Below are 19,882 nucleotides of genomic sequence, written 5' to 3'. Positions count from 1 at the left end.
TGCCTATTTGGATTCCTTTTATTTCTTTTTCTTGCCTAATTGCTCTGGCCAAAACCTCCAGTAGTATGCTGAATATGAGTGGTGAGAGTGGGTACTCTTGTCCTGTTCTCAGAGGGATGGCTTTCAGTTTTACTCCATTAAGAATGATGTTGGCTGTGGGTTTGTCACATATGGCCTTTATTATGTTGGGGTACTTTCCTTCAATACCCATTTTATTGAGAGTTTTTATCATAAGTGAATGTTGGATCTTGTCAAATACTTTCTCTGCATCTATTGAGATGATCATGTGGTTTTGACTCCCCATTTTGTTAATGTGGTGTATCACACTGATTGATTTGAACCATCCTTGTGTCCCTAGTATAAATCCCACTTGATCATGGTATGTGATCCTTCTAATGTATTGCTGTATTCAGTTTGCCAGTATTTTGTTGAGGATTTTTGCATTGATGTTCATCAGTGATATTGGCCTGTGATTTTCCTTCTCTGTGTTGTCCTTGTCTGGCTTGGGGGTCAGGGTGATGTTGGCCTCATAGAATGAGTTAGGAAGTGTGCCATATTCTTCAATTTTCTGGAATACTTTGAGAAGGATAGGTATTAAATCTTCTTGGAATGTTTGGTAGAATTCTCCAGAAAAGCCATCTGGTCCTGGACTTTTATTTTTTGGGAGGTTTTTGATTACTGTTTCAATCTCTTTACTTGTGTTTGGTCTACTCAGATCCCTATTTCTTCTTGATTCAGTTTTGGGAGGTTGTATGAGTCTAAGAATTTATCCATTTTTTTCTAGGTAATCCAATTTGTTGGCATATAGTTTTTCATAGCATTCTCTTATAATTCTTTGTATTTCTGTGGTATCTGTTGTAATTTCTCCTCTTTCATTTCTAATTTTATTTATTCAAGCCTTCTCTCTGTTTTCTTAGTGAGTCTGGTTAAGGGCTTATCAATTTTGTTTATCTTCTCAAGAACCAGCTCTTTTTCATGTATCCTTTCTAGTGGTTTTTTTTTTTTTTTGGTTTCTATTTCACTTATTTCTAATGTAATTTTTATTATTTTCCCCTTCTGCTAATTTGGGGCTCTGTTTCTTCTTTTTATAGTTTTGTTAGGTGTAGTTTAAGAGTACTTATTTGAGATTTTCTTGTTTGTTAAGATGGGCCTGTATTGCTATGAATTTCCCTCTTAGGATCACTTTCGCTGCATCCCATATAAGTTGGTATGGTGTCTTTTCACTTGTCTCCAGATATTTTTTGATTTCTCCTCTAATTTCTTCATTGATCCATTGGTTGTTCAGTAGCATGTTGTTTAGTCTCCACATGTTTGTCTCTTTTCCAGCTTTTTTCTTGTAGTTGATTTCTAGTTTCATAGCTTTGTGGTTAGAAAAGATGTTTGATATGATTTCACTCTTCTTAAATTTATTGAGGCTTGCGTTGTTTCCCAACAGATGGTGTATCTTTGAGAGTGTTCTATGTGCACTTGAGAAGAATGCATATTCTGCTGATTTTGGATGGAGTGTTCTATACATATCTATTAATTCCATCTGGTCTAGTTTTTCATTTAATTCCACTATTTTCTTGTTGAATTTCTGTTTGGATGTTTGGATGATCTATCCATTGATGTAAGTGGGGTGTTGAGGTCCTCTACCATTATTATGTTGCTGTTAATTTCTCCTTTTAGGTCTATTATTAGTTGCTTTATGTACCTTGGTGCTGTGGTGTTAGATGCATAAATATTTATAAGTGTTATGTCCTCTTGGTAGACTGTCCCTTTTATCATTATATAGTGCTCCTCTTTGTCTCTCATTGCCTTTTTTATCTTGAACTCTACTTTGTCTGATATAAGTATGGCAACACCTGCGTTTTTTTTCTTCCATTAGCTTGGAGTTTCACCTTACATCCCTTTACTCTAAGCCTGTGTTTGTCTTTAGAGCTGTGTCCTGGAGGCAGCATATTGTTAGGTCTTGATTTTTAATTTATGCTGCCAGTCTGTGTCTTTTGATTGGAGAATTCGATCTGTTTACATTTAGAATACTTACTGATATATGTGGGCTTAATACTGCCATTTTATCACTTGCTTTCTGGTTGTTCTGTATTTCCCTTGTTTCTCATCCTGTGTATTTCTGACTGCCAGTTCATTTTGGTGTTTCTCTATGATGGTTTTCTCAGTTTTCTCTGTATTTATCCTTTTGTCTCTGTTTTGATTTTTTTAGTGGCTACCATGAGGTTTGTATAAAAGATCTTGTAGATGAGATAGTGCATTTTCTGATAAGCTCTTATTTCCTTAGTCTAAGCATGTTCCATCCCTATCCTCTTCACCATCTAAGTTATTGTTGTCACAACTTACTCTGTTTTGTGTTGTGAGTTTGTGATTAAGATGAACTGATTATAGTTATTTTTGATGCTTTCCTTCCCTTTATCTTTAATGTCACAATTGTTTGCTAACCTGTTCTGATAGAAAGCTGCAATTTTTTTATTTTGTCTGTCTATTCATCTCCTTGATTAAGACTTCATAAACCCTTTATTTTTCTTTTCAGGTATGAGGACCTTCCTGAGGATTTCTTGTAGGAGGCAGTCTTGTGGCTTTGAACTCCCTCAGCTTTTATTTATCTGGAAGTTTTTATTTCTCTATTCTATCTAAAGGATAGTTTTGCTGGATAGAGTATTCTTAGCTGAATGTTTTTGTCTTTCAGAATTTTGAATATATCATTCAAAATTCACAATTTTGAATATATCCACTCTCTCCTAGCTTTTAAGTTTTCTGCTGAGAAATCTACTGAAAGCTTGATAGGGGTTCCTTTGTAGGTTATTTTCTTCTGTCTTGCCTACTTTCATGTTTTTTCTTTGTCATTGACTTGTGAGTTTTACTAATATATGCCTTGGAGGTCTTTTCACATTGATGTAATTAGGAGTTCTATTAACTTAAATTACATGTAATTCTAGCTCCTTCTCCACGTTTGGGAAGTTCTCAGCTACTATTTCTTTGAACAACCTCTCTGCTCCTTTCTTCCTCTCTTTTCCCTCTGGAATATCTCTAATCCTTATGTTGCATTTACTAATTGAGTTGGATATTTCTTGGAGAATTTATTCATTTTTTTTCAGTCTTAGTTTTCTCTCCTCCTCTACCTGAAGCATTCTATATTTCTGTTCTCTAAATTACTAATTCTGCTCTTCATAATATCAGCTCTATTTTTTTAAGGATTCCAGATTATTATTTTTTTTAATCTCACTCATTGTGTTCTTCATCTCCAACATTTCTTGTTGGGGTTCTTTTTTAAAATAGTTTCAATCTCTTTTGTGAAGAATTCCCTCTGCTCATTAATTTTATTCCTGAATTAATTGAATTGTCTTTCTGAGTTTTCTTGTAACTCATTGAGTTTCTTTATGACTATTTTGAATACTCTGTCATTTAGATTGTAAGTTTCTGTGACTTCAGGATTGGTTTCTGGATGCTTGTCATTTTCCTTCTGGTCTGGAGTATTAATATATTTCTTAATGCTGTTTCATGGGGTAGATCTTGGCTATCACATAGTGGTAGCATCTGGTCACAGATTCCACCTGCTACCACTGGGAGGGAGGTAGGGGCTGTGTTTTCTGAGTCTGTCACAATTCCTGGAAGTTGTATCCATCTGTTGGAAGTTATGCCAATAGGGCTCTCTGCATCTGACTGCTGCTGCTTCCCACACATAGAGCAGGTGCTCTGGTGGGGATCCCCTTCCCTAGCTGACTGGCTAAGCTGATGCATCGGGCAGGATGGGACAGAGGGGGAACCTTCTTTCCCACCCATCCTCCCACTCTGCACTCCCTGGTTCCCTACCTTGGCTGCTCAGCTCGGTGAGGACGCCCCTGTGGTGGTTTTGTTGCCTTGGTATTGAGCATTCCAGAGGGGTGGGAAGCAACTGCGAGACTGAAATTGTTCCAGCAGAGGGCTGCCTTTCCCCTGTTCTCCTCTCAGAGTTGCACACTAGCTGCTGTGTGAGTCTCATGCCCTAGATGCTGCCACTTGGGGAGGGGGAGGAGATCCACTTCCTTCCTTCCACTGCCTTCCACAGATCCAGCACCCCCACCTTCAGACACATGGCTGCATGGATCTCTCAGATGTGTACTGTGTTGTGTGAATGTCCTCTGTGGGCTAATGAAGGTCCTTTTCATTGTATCTTAGCAGGGATGGCCTAGGAGAACAGTTCACTCTGCCATGATGCTGACGTTACTCCTCTGGATTTACTTTTGTATTTGGGCTCATGCATTCATTGCATGCTTACTATGTTGACACGGGAGTCAGCGTTAATTATTGTCATCTAGCTACATAAATTCGACTTTTACCAGGAATCAGCAAATGAACAATCATTTGAACAATGCAAATGTTATCTAATGTATTAATACACACACACACACACACACACGTCACTCCTAACAATCACAGTTTAAAAATGCACATTGTTTGTCACCCCAGAAATGCTGAACATTTTCTTTTAAAAAATCCTACTTGATCAAATTAAATGAAAATACACCTAGTGAGGACTATCATAAAACAATGTATGAGAAAGGAATTCATAAAATTCTGAGTTCCCTAAGATAATGATGTGGAAGAAAATTAGCTGGGCAAAGAAGTATATTCTGATTGCAGAGTATGGCAGAGGAAAAGGAACTGGGAGGATATCATCAAGAGATCTGGAAAAGTCATTTCATCCATTTACCCCTCATCTGAAAATGTAAGTTTTAGATAATAATCTAAGGAAGCTTTCAGTTCTACAAGTCTATATTTCGGTTAAAATGGAATTTCTAATAAAGAAAAGAGACAAGGAGTTAAACAATCTTTCCTATGAATAAACAAAATTAAAGAAGAAGGAGGCAGGGCTGGCCTGGTGGTGCAGCAGTTAAGTTTGCACATTCCGCTTCTTGCTGGCCCAGGGTTCGCTGGTTCAGATCTTGGGTGTCGACAGGGCACCACTTGGCATGCCATGCTGTGGTGGGCATCCCACGTATAAAGTAGAGGAAGATGGGCATGGATGTTAGCTCAGGTCCAGGCTTCCTCAGAAAAAAAGAGGAGGACTGGTAGTAGTTAGCTCAGGGCTAATCTTCCATAAAAAAAAAAAAAAAGAGAAAAGAAAAAGGAGGCAGATAAATACATCAAGATCATTTATATCACTAGGAAAAAAAAACCTGAAGGCAAGATAATTGACCATTTACACAGAAGCTGGAATCTCTTAAGGAACACATCTGGTGGGTGTGATGATATATGCAGAAATGGGGAGAAAAACTTGCCTTATGCTTTATACTTTTGCATTATGCCCAATATTGTTATATACATTTTGACCTACCAATAGAACTTAGCAAAATAAAGGAACTCAATGCCCTCTCCATTAACTGTGACAGATGAATGTTTTTCATTGGAGCCTGAGGTTGAAAGTAAACTTATATAGATCACAACAAATACAGACTTACCTATGTTGCCAGTGCTAAGAATCCGAGAGGAATAGATATCATTTAAGAGCAAAACCAAGCAAGCCAGTTATCTGTCAGATAAATATGTGACTGGTTCACATCTTGAGACTTGCAGTCACTTAACAAACATATTTAGTTGTAAATTATGAGACCCAAATACTCTTTTTGTTTCCCTTTCCTTGGTTTACCTTCCAAATGGAATAACTGTAGATAAAGACTTAAAGAAAATAAAGTTTGGGTATTTGTTTTCAGAACATGTGACTTATTCTCTGGTCTGGATTTCAAAGACACCAATATAATGTGGATTGTATATAATTAAAAAATTTTTTTACAAATATATGCTTATGCATAAATTTTGGAAAATACAGAAAAGTCCAAAGAAGTAGAGAAAAAACATTCTCCATCTGGTCAACAGAAGTTATCACTATTTATTTTTCAGTTGGGCTTTATACCATATACCTATAGTACCTTGGTATTATGACTTAGTCACTTTTTACATCAGGAGTATTTCCTCAGGTCATTAAACACTTGGTGGTTTTAAAGCATCTGCATAGTGTCTTATTTTATAGTAATGCCATAATTTGTTGAGGTATTTTGATTACCAAGAGTAAAATAAAGAGCTACAGCTTATTACAATAGGCTTCTTAAATCAATGTGCAAAAGGGAAATTTGGACACTGAAAAAGAAGGTAAAGAGTAATGTGAAGACTGTTAATGGAGGAAAAATAAGTGAGACTAGCTCAATTAGAGATGTCAAGTTAATAAACTTTCAGAAGGCTCACTAAATTGGAGTTGGGAGGCCAAAAGGCGGAGCTCTCACACCATATGTCAATAGCAGAGCCCAACAAGAAGAAGAAATACTTCCTCTTCTTGAACTGCCAGTCAAGAAGCTCAGCCAATGAGAGACTGTCTCAACTCAGCCAATGAAAAGTCACTACAAATCAAGCTCTCAATTCCTCCAGTGGACTCTGTTTACAATAGCCCTCCCAACTTCCTCTTCCCCTCTGTAAAAGAGTTTTTCCTCCCTTGCTGCTGGGGGACTTGCATGTGGCTCACCATGGTTTCAGACCCCCAATTGCGACTCTTTGTCGATCCCAAATAAACCCATTTTTGCTGCAGAAATAACTGCCTATTTGTTTAAGGTCAACATTTTGGTGTCCCACATGGGAATCCAGGGGAGAACCCCCGCAACAACTCCAAGGCTGGTGAGCAAACCGCTATGGTACCAACAACAGACCCCATTGAGCTCACAGCTTTTCTCATCAGCCCTGGAGTTTGAGGGTAAAGTCTTTTCTCCTGGATCCAAACTTCCAACCTATTGGAGGTTCTCCAGGCTGTATTCAAGATCTATTTCAACTCTTTGTCCTTTTCTGGTTAAGGGCATATTTGTCTGTGAGCACTCAGGTAGAACTTTGGCTTGATTCTGTGAATCAGGCTATTCCTCTGAACTGTGCTAGCCTTTGATCTGATTCCTTTTGGAACTGGACTAGTCCCATACTTGGAAGTGGTTAGCCTTCCATCCGACTTTTGGATTGTTCATTGGAACTGTGTTATCAGCCTTTGGATTGACTTCCTTGGGAGCAGACTGTCCCTTGGAACAGTATTGATTAGCTTTGGTTTGATTCCCTTAGGGATTGAACCGTACTTGGGGATTAACGGTGTTCCTTGACACTGCATTGATTTGATCTTTGGTCCATCTTACTGAATTGGGACTGCTCTGTTGGGACTGGCTGGTATTAAGCCTGCAGGGTATTTGAGCTGTTCAAGCTGTTTAAGCAACAAAGTGTTTAAGGTGTTTGAGAATTATTCCTCAGCTCTAGAGGAAATCCTCTAAGAAATAGAATCTCAGTTATTGGAATATTTTTAGAGTGCCCTCCCCCTACAGAGGCCCTGGCTGATTTTAAGTTTAAAAACCACAGTCATTTCTCACGTGCATTTTTTCCACTAAATGGACTGACTTAACCAAAAGTAAATTAGAATATCAGTGGCCATTATGGGGAACTTTTGAACTCCTTAAGCTTACTTTTCTTAAAACTGAATTTTCTTAAAACCTATCAGAACCTGTCCCTTTAAAATTAAGCCTTCTGAAGATCCAGAGGCTAAACCCTTAATTCCTTATATTCTCTGGACTAAAGCTGAACTTTGAGCCATAGTCAAAGATTTTCCCAAAGTAACCAAAGATCCTCACAGATTTGCTGAGGAATTTAATATAGTCATTCAGACATAGGATATTACAGCCAGCAATGTCACCCTGTGGCACGAGGATACCCCCCCTTGCCTTAGAGCCACTATCACCACTGCCCTTTTGGTAAATGGTTGTAGGATCCCCTTCATTTTTGTACCTCATGCAGTAGAAGCCCTCCTGAATTTTGAAGACAGTCAACCTAGTTCAGCCAGCTGCCTCATCTATGAAATCCTTTTGTTAACTGCTCCCCACATAATTCTTTTTACACTGTAATAACCTTAACCCTGCTACTTTTCTCCCCTCCATTACTGATGAAGTCCCTCACAACTGCTTAGCACTGACAGATTAAGTCCTCACTCCTCATGAAACTCCTGTGGGTAACACCGACTTCTCATGTATACTGATGGTTCTTATTTAAAAGTTGACAATGGCAAATATTGTGCTGGGTATACTATTGCAACTTCTTTTGATATTGTTGAGGCAGCACCTTTACCTATGGCTACTTTGGCCCAACAGTCTGAATTATATGCTCTTACATGGGCCTGTACTTTAGCCAAGGCAAAAGTGCCAATATTTATACTGATAGTAGATGTGCTTTCAGAGTAGCTCATAATTTTGGAATGTTGTGGAAGCAATCAGGAATTATTGGATGCTATGCATTTTTTTTTTCCTTTTTCTCCCCAAAGACCGCAGCACATAGTTGTAGATTCTAGTTGTGAGTGCCTCTGTGTGCTATGTGGGACACCGCCTCAGCATGGCCTGATGAGTGATGCCATGTCTGCGCCCAGGATCTGAACCCGAGAAACCCTGGGCCACTGAAGCATGCAAATTTAACCACTCGGCCGGGGGCCAGCCCCTGGATGCTGTACTTTTACTTGCCACTTTAGCTATTATTAAGATCCTGGAACATTCTCAACTTGACTCTCTGGAAGGTAAAGGAAATTACTTGGCTGAAATTTCTGCAAGAATGCAGCCCTTGAAGGAACCAACAGCAGCCAAACCTCTGTCATGGTCCAAAGGGATATTTCCTCAAATAACAACTGCGAAAAACTGACTAAAGAAGTCCAACAATTGGTCTCAGCAAAGGAAAAATAAAATTAGAAATTCAACAATTGTTGGTTTTATTAAAAGAGAAAGCTCTGGTTCCTATCACATAACAATCCAGGCCTACTGGAGACTAAAATTCCTACTCCTAACCACTGTCACTGTACATGTATCAAACCATTGGTCTACTGACAAAATGATAAGATTCATGAATCAATATTGGTGAGGAAATATGAACAAGTCTGTAAAAAGTCCCACTTGTCCAAAATATAACCTAGGGAAGCCTGTTCATACTGTTCCTGGATATTTTAAACTGCCTAATGGACCATTCAAGGTTTGGCAAATGGATTTCATACAGCTTCCCCTGTCTTGCAGATATAAATGGTTTAGTTGTGGTTTGTAGGTTTTCTCACTGGACTGAAGCCTTTCCTTGCAGATAGGCCACAGCCTTTTCTGTGGCTAAAGTCCTTTTAAAAAGAATTAGCCCTACCTGAGGAATTCCACTCAAGCTTCACAGTGATTGAGGAACTCACTTTACTGGTCAGGTACCTCAACAAGTCTGTACCGTTTGGCCGGTTTTACAACACTCACTTTGTGCCTACCACCCTCAATCCTCTAAGTTAGTTGAACACACTAATGGTATTATTAAGACTCAGTTGGCAAAGTTTGTAGAAACCTTCTAAATACCTTGACCAAAAGCATTGCCATTCATCCCTCTAAATTTCAGATCTACCCGCTTTGGAACTCACAAACTCTCACTCTTTGACACCATCACAGGACACCCAATGTGTCCTGCCTCTTTTGACCCACAGCTGATAAAAGGAGATAACACCCCAATATTGTGAAGGCCTAACTGTTCTATTAAAATTAACCACGTTTTGGTAGAGCAATCTTTTCACAGTGTGATCCAGGGAGACGATGACCTTGAGCATCATACCTTGCAATCTGGAGATTTTGTCTGTTGGAAAAGATGACTCCAGAAGGGCTCTCTTCAACCTTTCTGGAAAGGCCATTAGGTACTGTTAACTAACCCTTGTGCCACAAGGGAACAGACTCTTGGATTCATGTGACACATCTAAAGAAAGCACCAAACCCTGACTGGACCTGCACATCACCTGGTGACCTCAAAATAAAGACTTCCTGGAATTGAGGCAGATGACATCTGATGAGACAGCTTTCCCAAGATGTCCAGACCAGGCCCACTGGAAGTTTGTCTGCCAAACCTTTGATGATGACATAATGCTTCAGATGACCTCCATTGCCTGTGATCTTGAAAGTATACGGATTTTAGAAAAGACAAACATCTGAAAGTTCTCCCTTCTATTCTTCCTGCTTCACATGACCTCCAGTGCCTGTGATCTTGAAAGTATACGGACTTTAGAAAAGACAAACATCTGAAAGTTCTCCCTTCTATTCTTCCTGTTACTCAAGTGTGGTCTCAACAGGTTTCCAATCTGTGCACTTTCCCTCAGATATGACATGGGGGAAAAGCCCTTCCTGGCATGGAAGGCAAAATGCTGCTGAAACCAGAAAAACCTGATCCTCGATCACCAATGCTTTTACAGAAAGATCTTGATCAAAATGGGAAAATGTCAAATTAACAAACAAAACCCTCATTAAATTGGAGTTGGGAAGCCAAGAGGGGGAGCTCTCACACCCAACATTGATAGCAGAGCCTCCCCACCGGCGAGAAGCTCAGCCAATGAAAGCCACTACACATGAACTCTCAATTCCTCCTGCCACTCTGTTTACAACAGCCCTGCCAACTTCCTCTTCCCCTCTGTAAAAGAGTTTTTTCTCCCTTGCTGCTGGGGGAATGGCAGCTGGCGTACCATGTTGCAGACGCCCTGTTGCAATTCTTTGCTGATTCTGAAGGAACACATTTTTGCTGGAGTAATAACTGGCTATTTGTTTAAGTTCAACAGAGGCAGGATAATAGGGTTAACCAAGTCCTGTGATTTATTCCTGACTTTAGGACAAAAGGGCGACCCATCACACATCTCACTTAATGTTTATAACCGCACGTTGAGTGGAAGTTTACTTACTTTAATTAGAGAAAGTCACGGTTTATAACCCAAGCGAATACTGCTAATCCCACCAGGCTCAAGCTCCCCTGGTGTGGTCTTTTAAAGGCTACGAGTCCGAGTCCCTTCGGAGAGGTCTTCCACGTAAAACACAAACCTCTCCGGCGCTGAAGCCGCCAGAAAGACCTCTTCCTCAGCAGCTCTAGAGACGACGACGAGGGCGTGCAGGGCCGGGCAGGCGCACCCGCGACCGAGACGGCCCGTTGCCATGACAACCAGAGCCGCGCGCCGGTGTGCGCCAACTGAAGCTCCGCGAGCGGAAGAGGCGCCTCTCCGCCCCCACGGCCGCGCATGCGCTAACGTAACCTCAGGCTCCGGGTTGAGGCCCTCACTTTGTCGTCACAGGGCAGATGATCAGGGTGCGTCGGCCTCTTTCCTCTCCCTCTACCGTGGGCCTTTCCCCTCCCCCTCCATTCTCCTCCCTTTTCCCCTCCCCTGGTCCCTCGTTCTTCTCTCTCCTTCCTCTCTCCCTCCCTCCCGCGGTCCCAGCCCCCCCCTACTTCCGGTCCGCGGCCGCCGGCGGAAGGGTGTTCCGCCTCTTCCGCCTTTACGGCGGCGGCGGCGGCGGCGGCGCCTGCGCGTGCCCTGTCAGGGTCAGCTGGCGGGTTCCCTGGGCCGTCCACCTGCGCGTCACGGAGCCGCGCCGCGGGGGTCGATGGCGATGAACTATAACGCCAAGGATGAAGTGGACGGTGGGCCCCCGGGTGCCCCTGGGGGCGCCGCCAAGAACCGGAGACCGGATAACACGGCCTTCAAACAGCAGAGGCTGCCGGCTTGGCAGCCCATCCTCACGGCCGGCACAGTGCTACCCACCTTCTTCATCATCGGCCTCATCTTCATCCCCATTGGCATCGGCATCTTCGTCACCTCCAACAACATCCGCGAGATCGAGGTGAGCGGAGGCCGGCGGCGCGTCCTCGGGCCTGGAGGTCGGCCCGGGCCCGCCCTCCCCGCGTCTTGCTCTCTTCCCCGTTTCCTCGTTCTCTTCCTGCGGGCCCCCCGAATTTGCGGGTTTGTCCGAGCTTCCTCTTGCTGGCGATTTACCCGATTAGAGACGGGAATGTTGAACGCGGTTGGGCGAAGAAGGCTTTTAATGGGCGCTTTGTGTGGTTCCGGGGTGCGGATTTTACTGCCAGCGGAGGTTTAAAAAAACAGAGAGAAGTGGAAAACTGAAAGTTATCGCAGGATGTAACTCCAGGAGAATTGACCTGGTTAGAGTGCCATTACCTGCGGGGGGATTATCCCAGGACACAGAGGTTAACACTTTGGCCATTGTTGGGAAGAGGACCCAGAGTCATAGAGGTGTTGATGATTTTTATGTAAAGAAGTTGTCGTATCGTACCAAGTCACATCTTAGGACATATGACGGAAGTGTGCACAGTACCTTTCATTTTGGGCTAATAGGTGCTTTTAGTTGTAGGGCATGATATAGATAAAGGTAACCTGAAACTTCAATTCCGGTTTGGCTTTTAGGCTGCGTTTATTAATAACCATGTCCTACATTCGCCCTAGTCTTTTCTTCCTGATTTTAAACTTTAAAAAGAAGAATCAATGATCACACACAGAGAATAAGTTGTGCACTGTCTTCTGAACATTTTACTGGCAAAAGACATGATAGACAAACTTGGGGAAGCATCTTGACTTCTGTCAGAGCAGCTGTCATAGTACCGTGATCCATCTGCAGTGGTGAAGATAGGATGATAGTAAAATGTAGATACTTTGTATAGATGCCCACTATTAAACATCTGCTCATCCTCTTTTCTTGAATATTTGAGGGTATTTTTGTCTGTTTGAAGAGGCAGGAACTGACATCAAGTTCTCTTGATTTCTTCTGTACCAGGTTTTGTCATTTTCCCCCTCATTTTATTAATTACTTTTAAATTTATTAATTACTTTTAAATTTTAAATTTATGTGATTTAACGGGGCTTTCAGAGTAATTTTATTTCAACTGCAGGAATAGGCATAAAGATAACTGTTTTCCAGTTTAATTTACAGTGTTACCTCTGAAAACAAAGTCAATATATTTTTTAATTGTACAGTGCTCATTTCATTGTTAATAACAGTAATAAGAGTAGTATCGATAGCATCGTTTTTAAATCTTTTATTAAAACTTTATTTTCAGTTTAATAACTAGGGAAAATGTTAGTTTGTTTTTTCAGCGTGTATTTTTATCTCCCTAATAGTACTTCAAATATGGTACTTCTTATTCTCCCAGCCACACTAGGATCACACACATCAGGATATGAGCAAAGTGGTGTAATGCAAGGACCATGGGCTCTAGGCTGGAGTCAGGTAGAGCTGGGTTTAAATTCAAGCTCACTTACTCAGCTAGTAGCTCAGTTTCTTGGAAAACTTAGTCTCTCAGAGTCTCAGTTTCCTCACCTGTAAAATAGGTAAATAATGCCTATCTTGTAAGATGCAAGAATTAGAACAATGTAGTAGATAAGATTCCTGGCACTAAGTTTGTACAATGAATAGTTACTGTTTTGATGATCCCTAATCAGGAGTAGAGAAATAGAGTTAGAAGGGTTGACAGTTGCTGGTAAGTTAGAAGAGTATTGTAAAATTGTGACAGAAACCCAAATGCAGATGTCTTGATTCCCAGCCTTAAGCTTTCACACTACCCTAGGAGCCTTACTGCAGTGTTAGTAGTTAAGTAGAAGAAAATAATTTAACTTAGAAATTTGATTATCTTATTTAAACTTCTTAAGATATTAAGATGAACGTAGCAATAATTTGGAATTTTATATGATTGCTTTTTATTAAATTATCAGAAGGCAATCTGTTAATATTTACTATACTATGAAAATAAATACTTTTGTTTAAAATTTTGAGATTCTGAAATAAGATTCTTCACACTAAGTATTTGGTGAAGATTGGAATTTCTTAACTCATTCTCATATATGTAATTCTGGTTTCCAGTTGCCTGAAGAGTCCGCGGCATTTTACTCTGGTTCAGAGGGCAGTCCGGGCATTGGAGTTGAAGTCCCAGCTGTGTTACTCTGTAGTTTGTGATCTTAGGCATATTTTTAAGTCTCAGTTTTTTCACTTGAAGAACCAAAAGATTCAGACTAGATGATCTTTAAGATGCTGTTCAACTGTAAAATTCTGTAACTTCCAGCTTTAATGTGATTAAAAAAATGCATGTTCAAATTGTGTCACTTTTGGAACCAGAGGAAATGAAAATGAGGAATGATTAGAAATTTTGTACCAACACTGACATATAGTTGTGCAAATAGAATAAAAAAATTTTTTTTAAATTTGATTGTTAAATATGTAGAAAACTGGTTCTGAATTGAATCTGGAGTTGCTAGAAAAAGCTGGGGAACTTTCCGAAAATACACATGCTTATTTCCACTTGCTCTCTGCCCTTCATTAGGCCCTAGTTTATTTTAAATATGTTGAAGGTTATTAAAAGTGAATGAGTAAGGAGAAATTGTTGACAGTATTCACTTTCATGCTGTAAGTTGCTCATACCTCTTTGGCTTATTTTCTCATTTTTGAAAATTTTAAGAACTTTCATTGCTGTGTTGCATCAAATTACTAGGCCAAAGGAGACTTGTCAAGCGAGAATACTTTTGTAATATAGCTTTAAGTGCTAAGATCAGAAATCCAAACTTTTTAGGTATAAAAATCGGTGGGTATTTACCCTTCTTCCGGAAATGTTATGCTAAAGAATTACTACTCTTGTAAAGCTCTTTGGGCTCTCTTGAAAAAGATGTGAAAAGATATTTTAAAATTTTAATGTTTATATTTAGCAGTATATTTCCCTCCCACCCCCTTTTAGGTTTGTGTATCTTGTTTAGTTTTTAGATTTTCCATAATCTAATAAAATGGGGTTGTTAGAAAACCAGAGTTGTTAATTTTATCCTTCATAAGAAAACATTTTAAACATTTAATATTTCATTTAGTATCAGCAGCAAGGAATGAGTATTTCCTTTAATTTGGCGGTTGTTGGAGTCAGGCACATCTTTCTACCACAAAGGTCTGTTCTAGTCTAGGGCCGTTGTTGGTGAGGCTGAGCTGTTAATTAAATAGCCCTAACTTGAAAAAGATAATGAAATATTCTAAACTTTTGCAAAGGCGTGAAGGTATATATTTTTAAATTAATGGTTAGAATTGGATGAGGACGTTATTGAGAGTAGTATTCAGAGTAAATCTAAAAACTAAACATTTACTTCAAATTAATATTGCCAAAAGTGTTCAAGATACATTTTCATTACCCCACTCCCCCCAGACACACGTTTGATAGAGAAACCCTAACTTTCCTCTTCACATTATTATTTCATTTACTGTCCTAATTAAATAATTCTGGTTATCTTCTGTTTCCCTACTTTCTGATAAAAATATGCTTTTATCTGTTTTTACTCCTGTGTAATTTGGATTCTTAGATTCTAAGTTTTTTTTGTTTTTGTTTTTGTTTTGAGGAAGATTAGCCCTGAGCTAACATCCCCTGCCAATCCTCCTCTTTTTGCTGAGGAAGACTGATCTTGAGCTAACATCCATGCCCTTCTTCTTCTATTTTGTATGTGGGACGCCTGCCACAGCATGGCTTGATAAGTGGTGTGTAGGTCCATGCCTGGAGTCCGAACTGGCAAACCCTGGGCCACCGAAGAGGAGCGTGCCAACTTAACTGCTGTGCTACCCAGCCAGCCCCCTAGATTCTAAGATTTTAAGAGGATTAAATTTCTTTTCTGCATTTAGTATTCTTTGTTTATACTTAGCCTATAGCTAAGAGTCAAGGAAGAATTAATTGTTTTGTAGAAATGATTGTTAAAGATTAGGCACTTTAAGAAGTTTAAAGATTTTGGTGTTTAAATGAATTGCAGTTGCTTAGAAGCTGCCTCTTGGAAGTTAAGAGGTCTGTAGTGTTAGTGTTCTGTTTCTCAGGTAACTTTAGTACTTAGAGCGAGGCATGACAAAGTAAATGTGGTCGGCCAGACTATTTTGTAAGGCCCAGGAACTGAGAATGGTTTTACAGATGAACATTTGCGATTGATTCGATAATAGGAAACACTAACTTTGAACCCCAATTATGTGAAATGTTATCCCCCTAAAATAATTCCATTCTTATTAGTAGACCTATATTACCAGAAAATTGTACACAATTGTTATTATATTTTGAATTTAATCAGTAAAAATTTGTGCAAATTTGTTCTCTCTCTCGTTATATAAGAACCTTACGTATATCCTCGCCCTTGCCTCCTGGTTTGCAAATCCTAAAATAGTTACTTTCTGGCCCCTTACAGAAAAGAATCTCCTGTGTTTGAGTTACAGTTTGAAAGAAACATAATGGCAAATTTAGCATTTGTTACAAAAATAGTAGTGTTTAATTTATACATTCTAATCCTCAATCATCTTTGAAGGTAGTGTTACTGAACCAAACTGGGTTCCCTTCCTGGTGAGTTAAAAATCAGACTTTCCACCAGAAGTAGTTGTCCCATGAAGTAGGGTTTATCTGCAGCAAATAGGAGACCACACGGAATCATTTCTGAAGTTGCGATTTTCCCTAGGGACCTTTTATTTAAGATGAGGAATGAATATTCAGAAGGGAGAGGTGGGGTTTGCTTGCGCAGGCTCAGTTGGAAAACATGCTTCCACACACACTGCAGGTTATGGGAATAAGGCCTCAGCTCCTCCTGCAGAGGAGATCTGAGCACTGAAAATGAGGCAAAGGTCATCTCTTGGGACTTTTCGGCCCATATACACAGGCGGGGCTCTTGTTTTGGGATTTGGAGTGATTCACAGTGGTTGGTGATTACATCTCTTATCGTAAGAACAAAAAAAAATTAGAGAAACAGTTAAATGCTTCTGAAACCTCCCTGAGTTCCGCCGGGTGATTAGTCGGTGACAGTAGGTGTAAGGATCCCTGATGATCACTTATGTTCTTCCTTCATGTGTACGACTTTGATAGATAGAAATTACCTTAGCTAAACTTACCATTAAACTTGGCTCCAGTGACATCATTCTTCCTTTCTTTGTCACAGTCAGGTGAAGTTCAAGCAACTGAAAGAAAATTGCTTTTGAAACTTTTACTTTAGTAAAAGTGTCCTCATTCAAGCCTCTGGAAAGGGCTCCAGGCAGCTTCTTTAGTCTGGGACTGTCAGTTCAAAGAGGCACTTAAAATGCCATTTTTAACTTAGTCTAATTAATACTTAAAATGATTTACCTTCTTACTCAGCATTTTGTTGAGTGACCTGTTTAGGTCTTTTATTGATTTCCTTTAAGACAGATTTACATTCAAAAATGAAAGTTTTCCAGTCCTTATGCAGTGTAAAAATTGCACGTCCTTCAAATTCCTCCTTTCCCACCATGTTAAATTCAGTTTGTTTCATAGGAGTAAGATGTATTTTTGGAATTACTAAGAAGAAATGTCAGTTTGATTGGGGGAACAATTACAGTGGTAGCAAAATAAAGCTGAGAAATATGATAACTCTTAAACTAATCATCTGCTTCTGTTCTGTTTTGCCTCTGGTTCTTTGTGTTTTGTTGTTAAGGGGCAGGTCTTCACCTTATCATTGTATTCTGCACCATGCCTTGTATGCTTTGATGTGTAATAAGCATTAATTTTTAAAAATAAGAGAAGTGTAGTTTCTCTCCCACCTAGTAGCCTCTTTCTTTCTAGGATAAGTTATCTTTATTTTTTTTAAAGATTGGCACTGAGGTAACATCTGTTGCCAATCTTTTTTTCTTCTTCTTCTCCCCGATCTCCCTGGTACATAGTTGCATATTTTAGTTGCGGTCCTTCTAGTTGTGGCATGTGGGACGCCACCTCAGCGTGGCCTGATGAGCCATGCCATGTCAGCTCCCAGGATCCGAACCAGTGAAACCCTGGGCCAGTGAAGCAGAGCACGCGAACTTAACTTATCCTTGGGGCTGGCCCCGTGGCCAAGTGGTTATCTTTAGAATGAACATTTTTTTCCCCCTACCTTTATTGAGGTATCATTGACAAATAAAAATTATGTGTGTTTAAGGTGTTCAGTTTGATGGTTTGATATACATATACATTGTGAAATGATTGCTATAGTCAAAGGTAATTAACACATCCATCATCTTTCATTGTTCCGTTTTGCTTTTGGTGTGGTGATAACGCTTAAGATCTACTCTCTTCTCAAAGACAAGAGGATAACAAGTGTTGGTGAGGGTATAGAGAAGAGGAAACCCTTGTGGAATGTAAGTTGGTACAGCCATTATGGAAAACAGTATGGAGAATCCTCAGAAAATTAAAAAATAGAACTGCCATACAATCCAGCAGTCCCGCTGCTGAGTATATATCCAAAGGAAATGAAATCGGTATCTCAAAGAGGTATCTGCACTCTCATGTTCACAAACTTTGTTTTTATACCCAGCAGATTTTATTACAGTATGGACATTAGGTCCAGCTACCACTGGATTTTAGCTGATAAAGGATATGGTGGGTTTTTTGTGTGTGTGTGTGTGTGTGTGTGTGGTGAGGAAGATTGGCCCTAAGCTAACATCTCTTGCCACCCTTCCTCTTTTTGCTTCAGGAAGATTGTCACTGAGCTGACATCTGTGCCAGTCTTCCTCTATTTTATGTGGAATGCTGCCACAGTGTGGCTTGACGAGTGGTGCTAGGTCTGTGCCTGGGATCCGAACCTGTGAACCCTGGACCACTGAAGCAGAACGTGGGAACTTAATTACTATGCCACCTGGCCGGCCCCAACTTTCTCTGTATTTCTGAATGTCTTTTCCCCATTCCCTTTGCCCTTTTCTTAGTTTATGCTCTGAACATTTCTCCCCTGGATTATTGCAAGTAGCATTCTGTTTTCTTTGCTTCTAGTCAGACATTTTCTTTAGTCTTTCTGCGCATTACTGCCAGAGTAATCTCTCTAAAAGCCTAAGTTGGAATATTTCATTCTTCTGCTTAAAATTTCTCCTGTGGCTCCCTCTAGCATTCAGGATAATGTTCAAACCCCATAATATAAAATGTTATTTCCTTCATGATAGGCTACTTTCTACTTCTCTAGCCTGATCTCCTCTCACTCCATTACCCTTTGCTCTGGCCATAGCCAACTCCTGTCATTTCTGGAATGTGTCATGATACTAGATCTACTTGAAAGAGCCTTCCTTGTTTTTCAAATTTCATTCCTATCAACACTACGGAAATCTTCCCTGGTTCCTCCCTTTTCCCAGCTGACATATATGCGTCTCTCAGGTTCCATAAGTTCTAGTTTATGGCCTGTCATAACACATTATCAAGTTATATCCTGTACTTATTGGCTAATGTGGCTTTCTATTCCACTAGTCTGTAAATCTTTTGTGGCACCAACAATGTATTTTTTCCATTATGTATTCCCATCCTATAGCACAATGCTTGGTATCTAATTGGGGCTAAGATTGTAGCCGCCCCTGACACAGGAAGGGTTAATAATCACTGGAAAAAGCTTGCCAACAAACTGTGACCCGGAGGTGAGAAGGCCGGTTAGCCAATGACGGGTAAGAACCCCTGGGGGGGGCAACCTAAGCCAGGCGGCGGCCGCCCGGGGGCACAGATGATGGAGAAACGATATCGATATCAGGAGCAAGAGGGACCGTTGCCTAAGAGACCTTGCCTGCTCCGAGATAAAAATATAGGAGCACAGCAATAACATGATAATATCAAAACAGAGGCCAAGGGAGGGCTCCTTGAGAAATCACTAAGAATTCTTGGCATTCGCTAATTACTTCATCCAGAACACCTGTGTATGTTTAACAGATGTAAGCTATGTATATATTGAAACGCTGGTTATAATAAACTCAGAGTGGCCATCAGCCCTCTCCGCATCTATCCTGATGTGTACATTGGATTGTGACACCGACAAAGATGTTTGAATGAGTTAATTAATTAAACTCAGTGGATACAATCCAGAAATTTTAAAACAGTTTATTGAGAGTTTATTGATCATCTAAATGGTATTGTGGGTCTGAAGGAGTTGTTGAAATTAGCCAAGGAAAATGTTATATGTTACAAGATCACATTTGTATAACCGCAATATTCATCTGTATCTAAAGGCAAAACCAGTTTGCTTGTTGAACAGTAATCCAGAGAGTGCTGAAAATTTAGCCAACAGGTTGATTGGCAAATGTCGCAGCCAAGGAGGCAGTGCGTGATTTAAGAATGGCATAAAATAACCCCC

General features: G+C 40.1%; 1 protein-coding gene and 1 long non-coding RNA gene across 2 annotated transcripts in view; one reads left to right on the top strand and one right to left on the bottom strand.

The window, feature by feature from the left end:
- Nucleotides 1–4,728: 4,728 nt before the first annotated feature.
- LOC111775291 (uncharacterized) lies at nucleotides 4,729–11,213 on the bottom strand. The gene is made up of 2 exons (XR_011422549.1): nucleotides 10,706–11,213; nucleotides 4,729–5,065 (listed from the first exon to the last, which is right to left on the bottom strand). It is a non-coding gene; the product is annotated as an uncharacterized lncRNA (long non-coding RNA).
- Nucleotides 11,214–11,289: 76 nt separating this feature from the next.
- TMEM30A (transmembrane protein 30A) overlaps nucleotides 11,290–19,882 on the top strand; it is a 29,965-nt gene continuing 21,372 nt past the window's right edge. The window contains exon 1 of the mRNA XM_001914770.6: nucleotides 11,290–11,636. Within this exon, the coding sequence (XP_001914805.5) occupies nucleotides 11,400–11,636 (237 nt within the window). The 5' untranslated portion in view covers nucleotides 11,290–11,399. The remainder of the gene's footprint in view (nucleotides 11,637–19,882) is intronic.

Source organism: Equus caballus, chromosome 10, assembly GCF_041296265.1.
Source record: "Equus caballus isolate H_3958 breed thoroughbred chromosome 10, TB-T2T, whole genome shotgun sequence".
NCBI classification, from domain to species: domain Eukaryota; kingdom Metazoa; phylum Chordata; class Mammalia; order Perissodactyla; family Equidae; genus Equus; species Equus caballus.
Note: the sequence above shows the minus strand (reverse complement) of the source record. Positions and strands in the feature narration are given on the sequence as shown.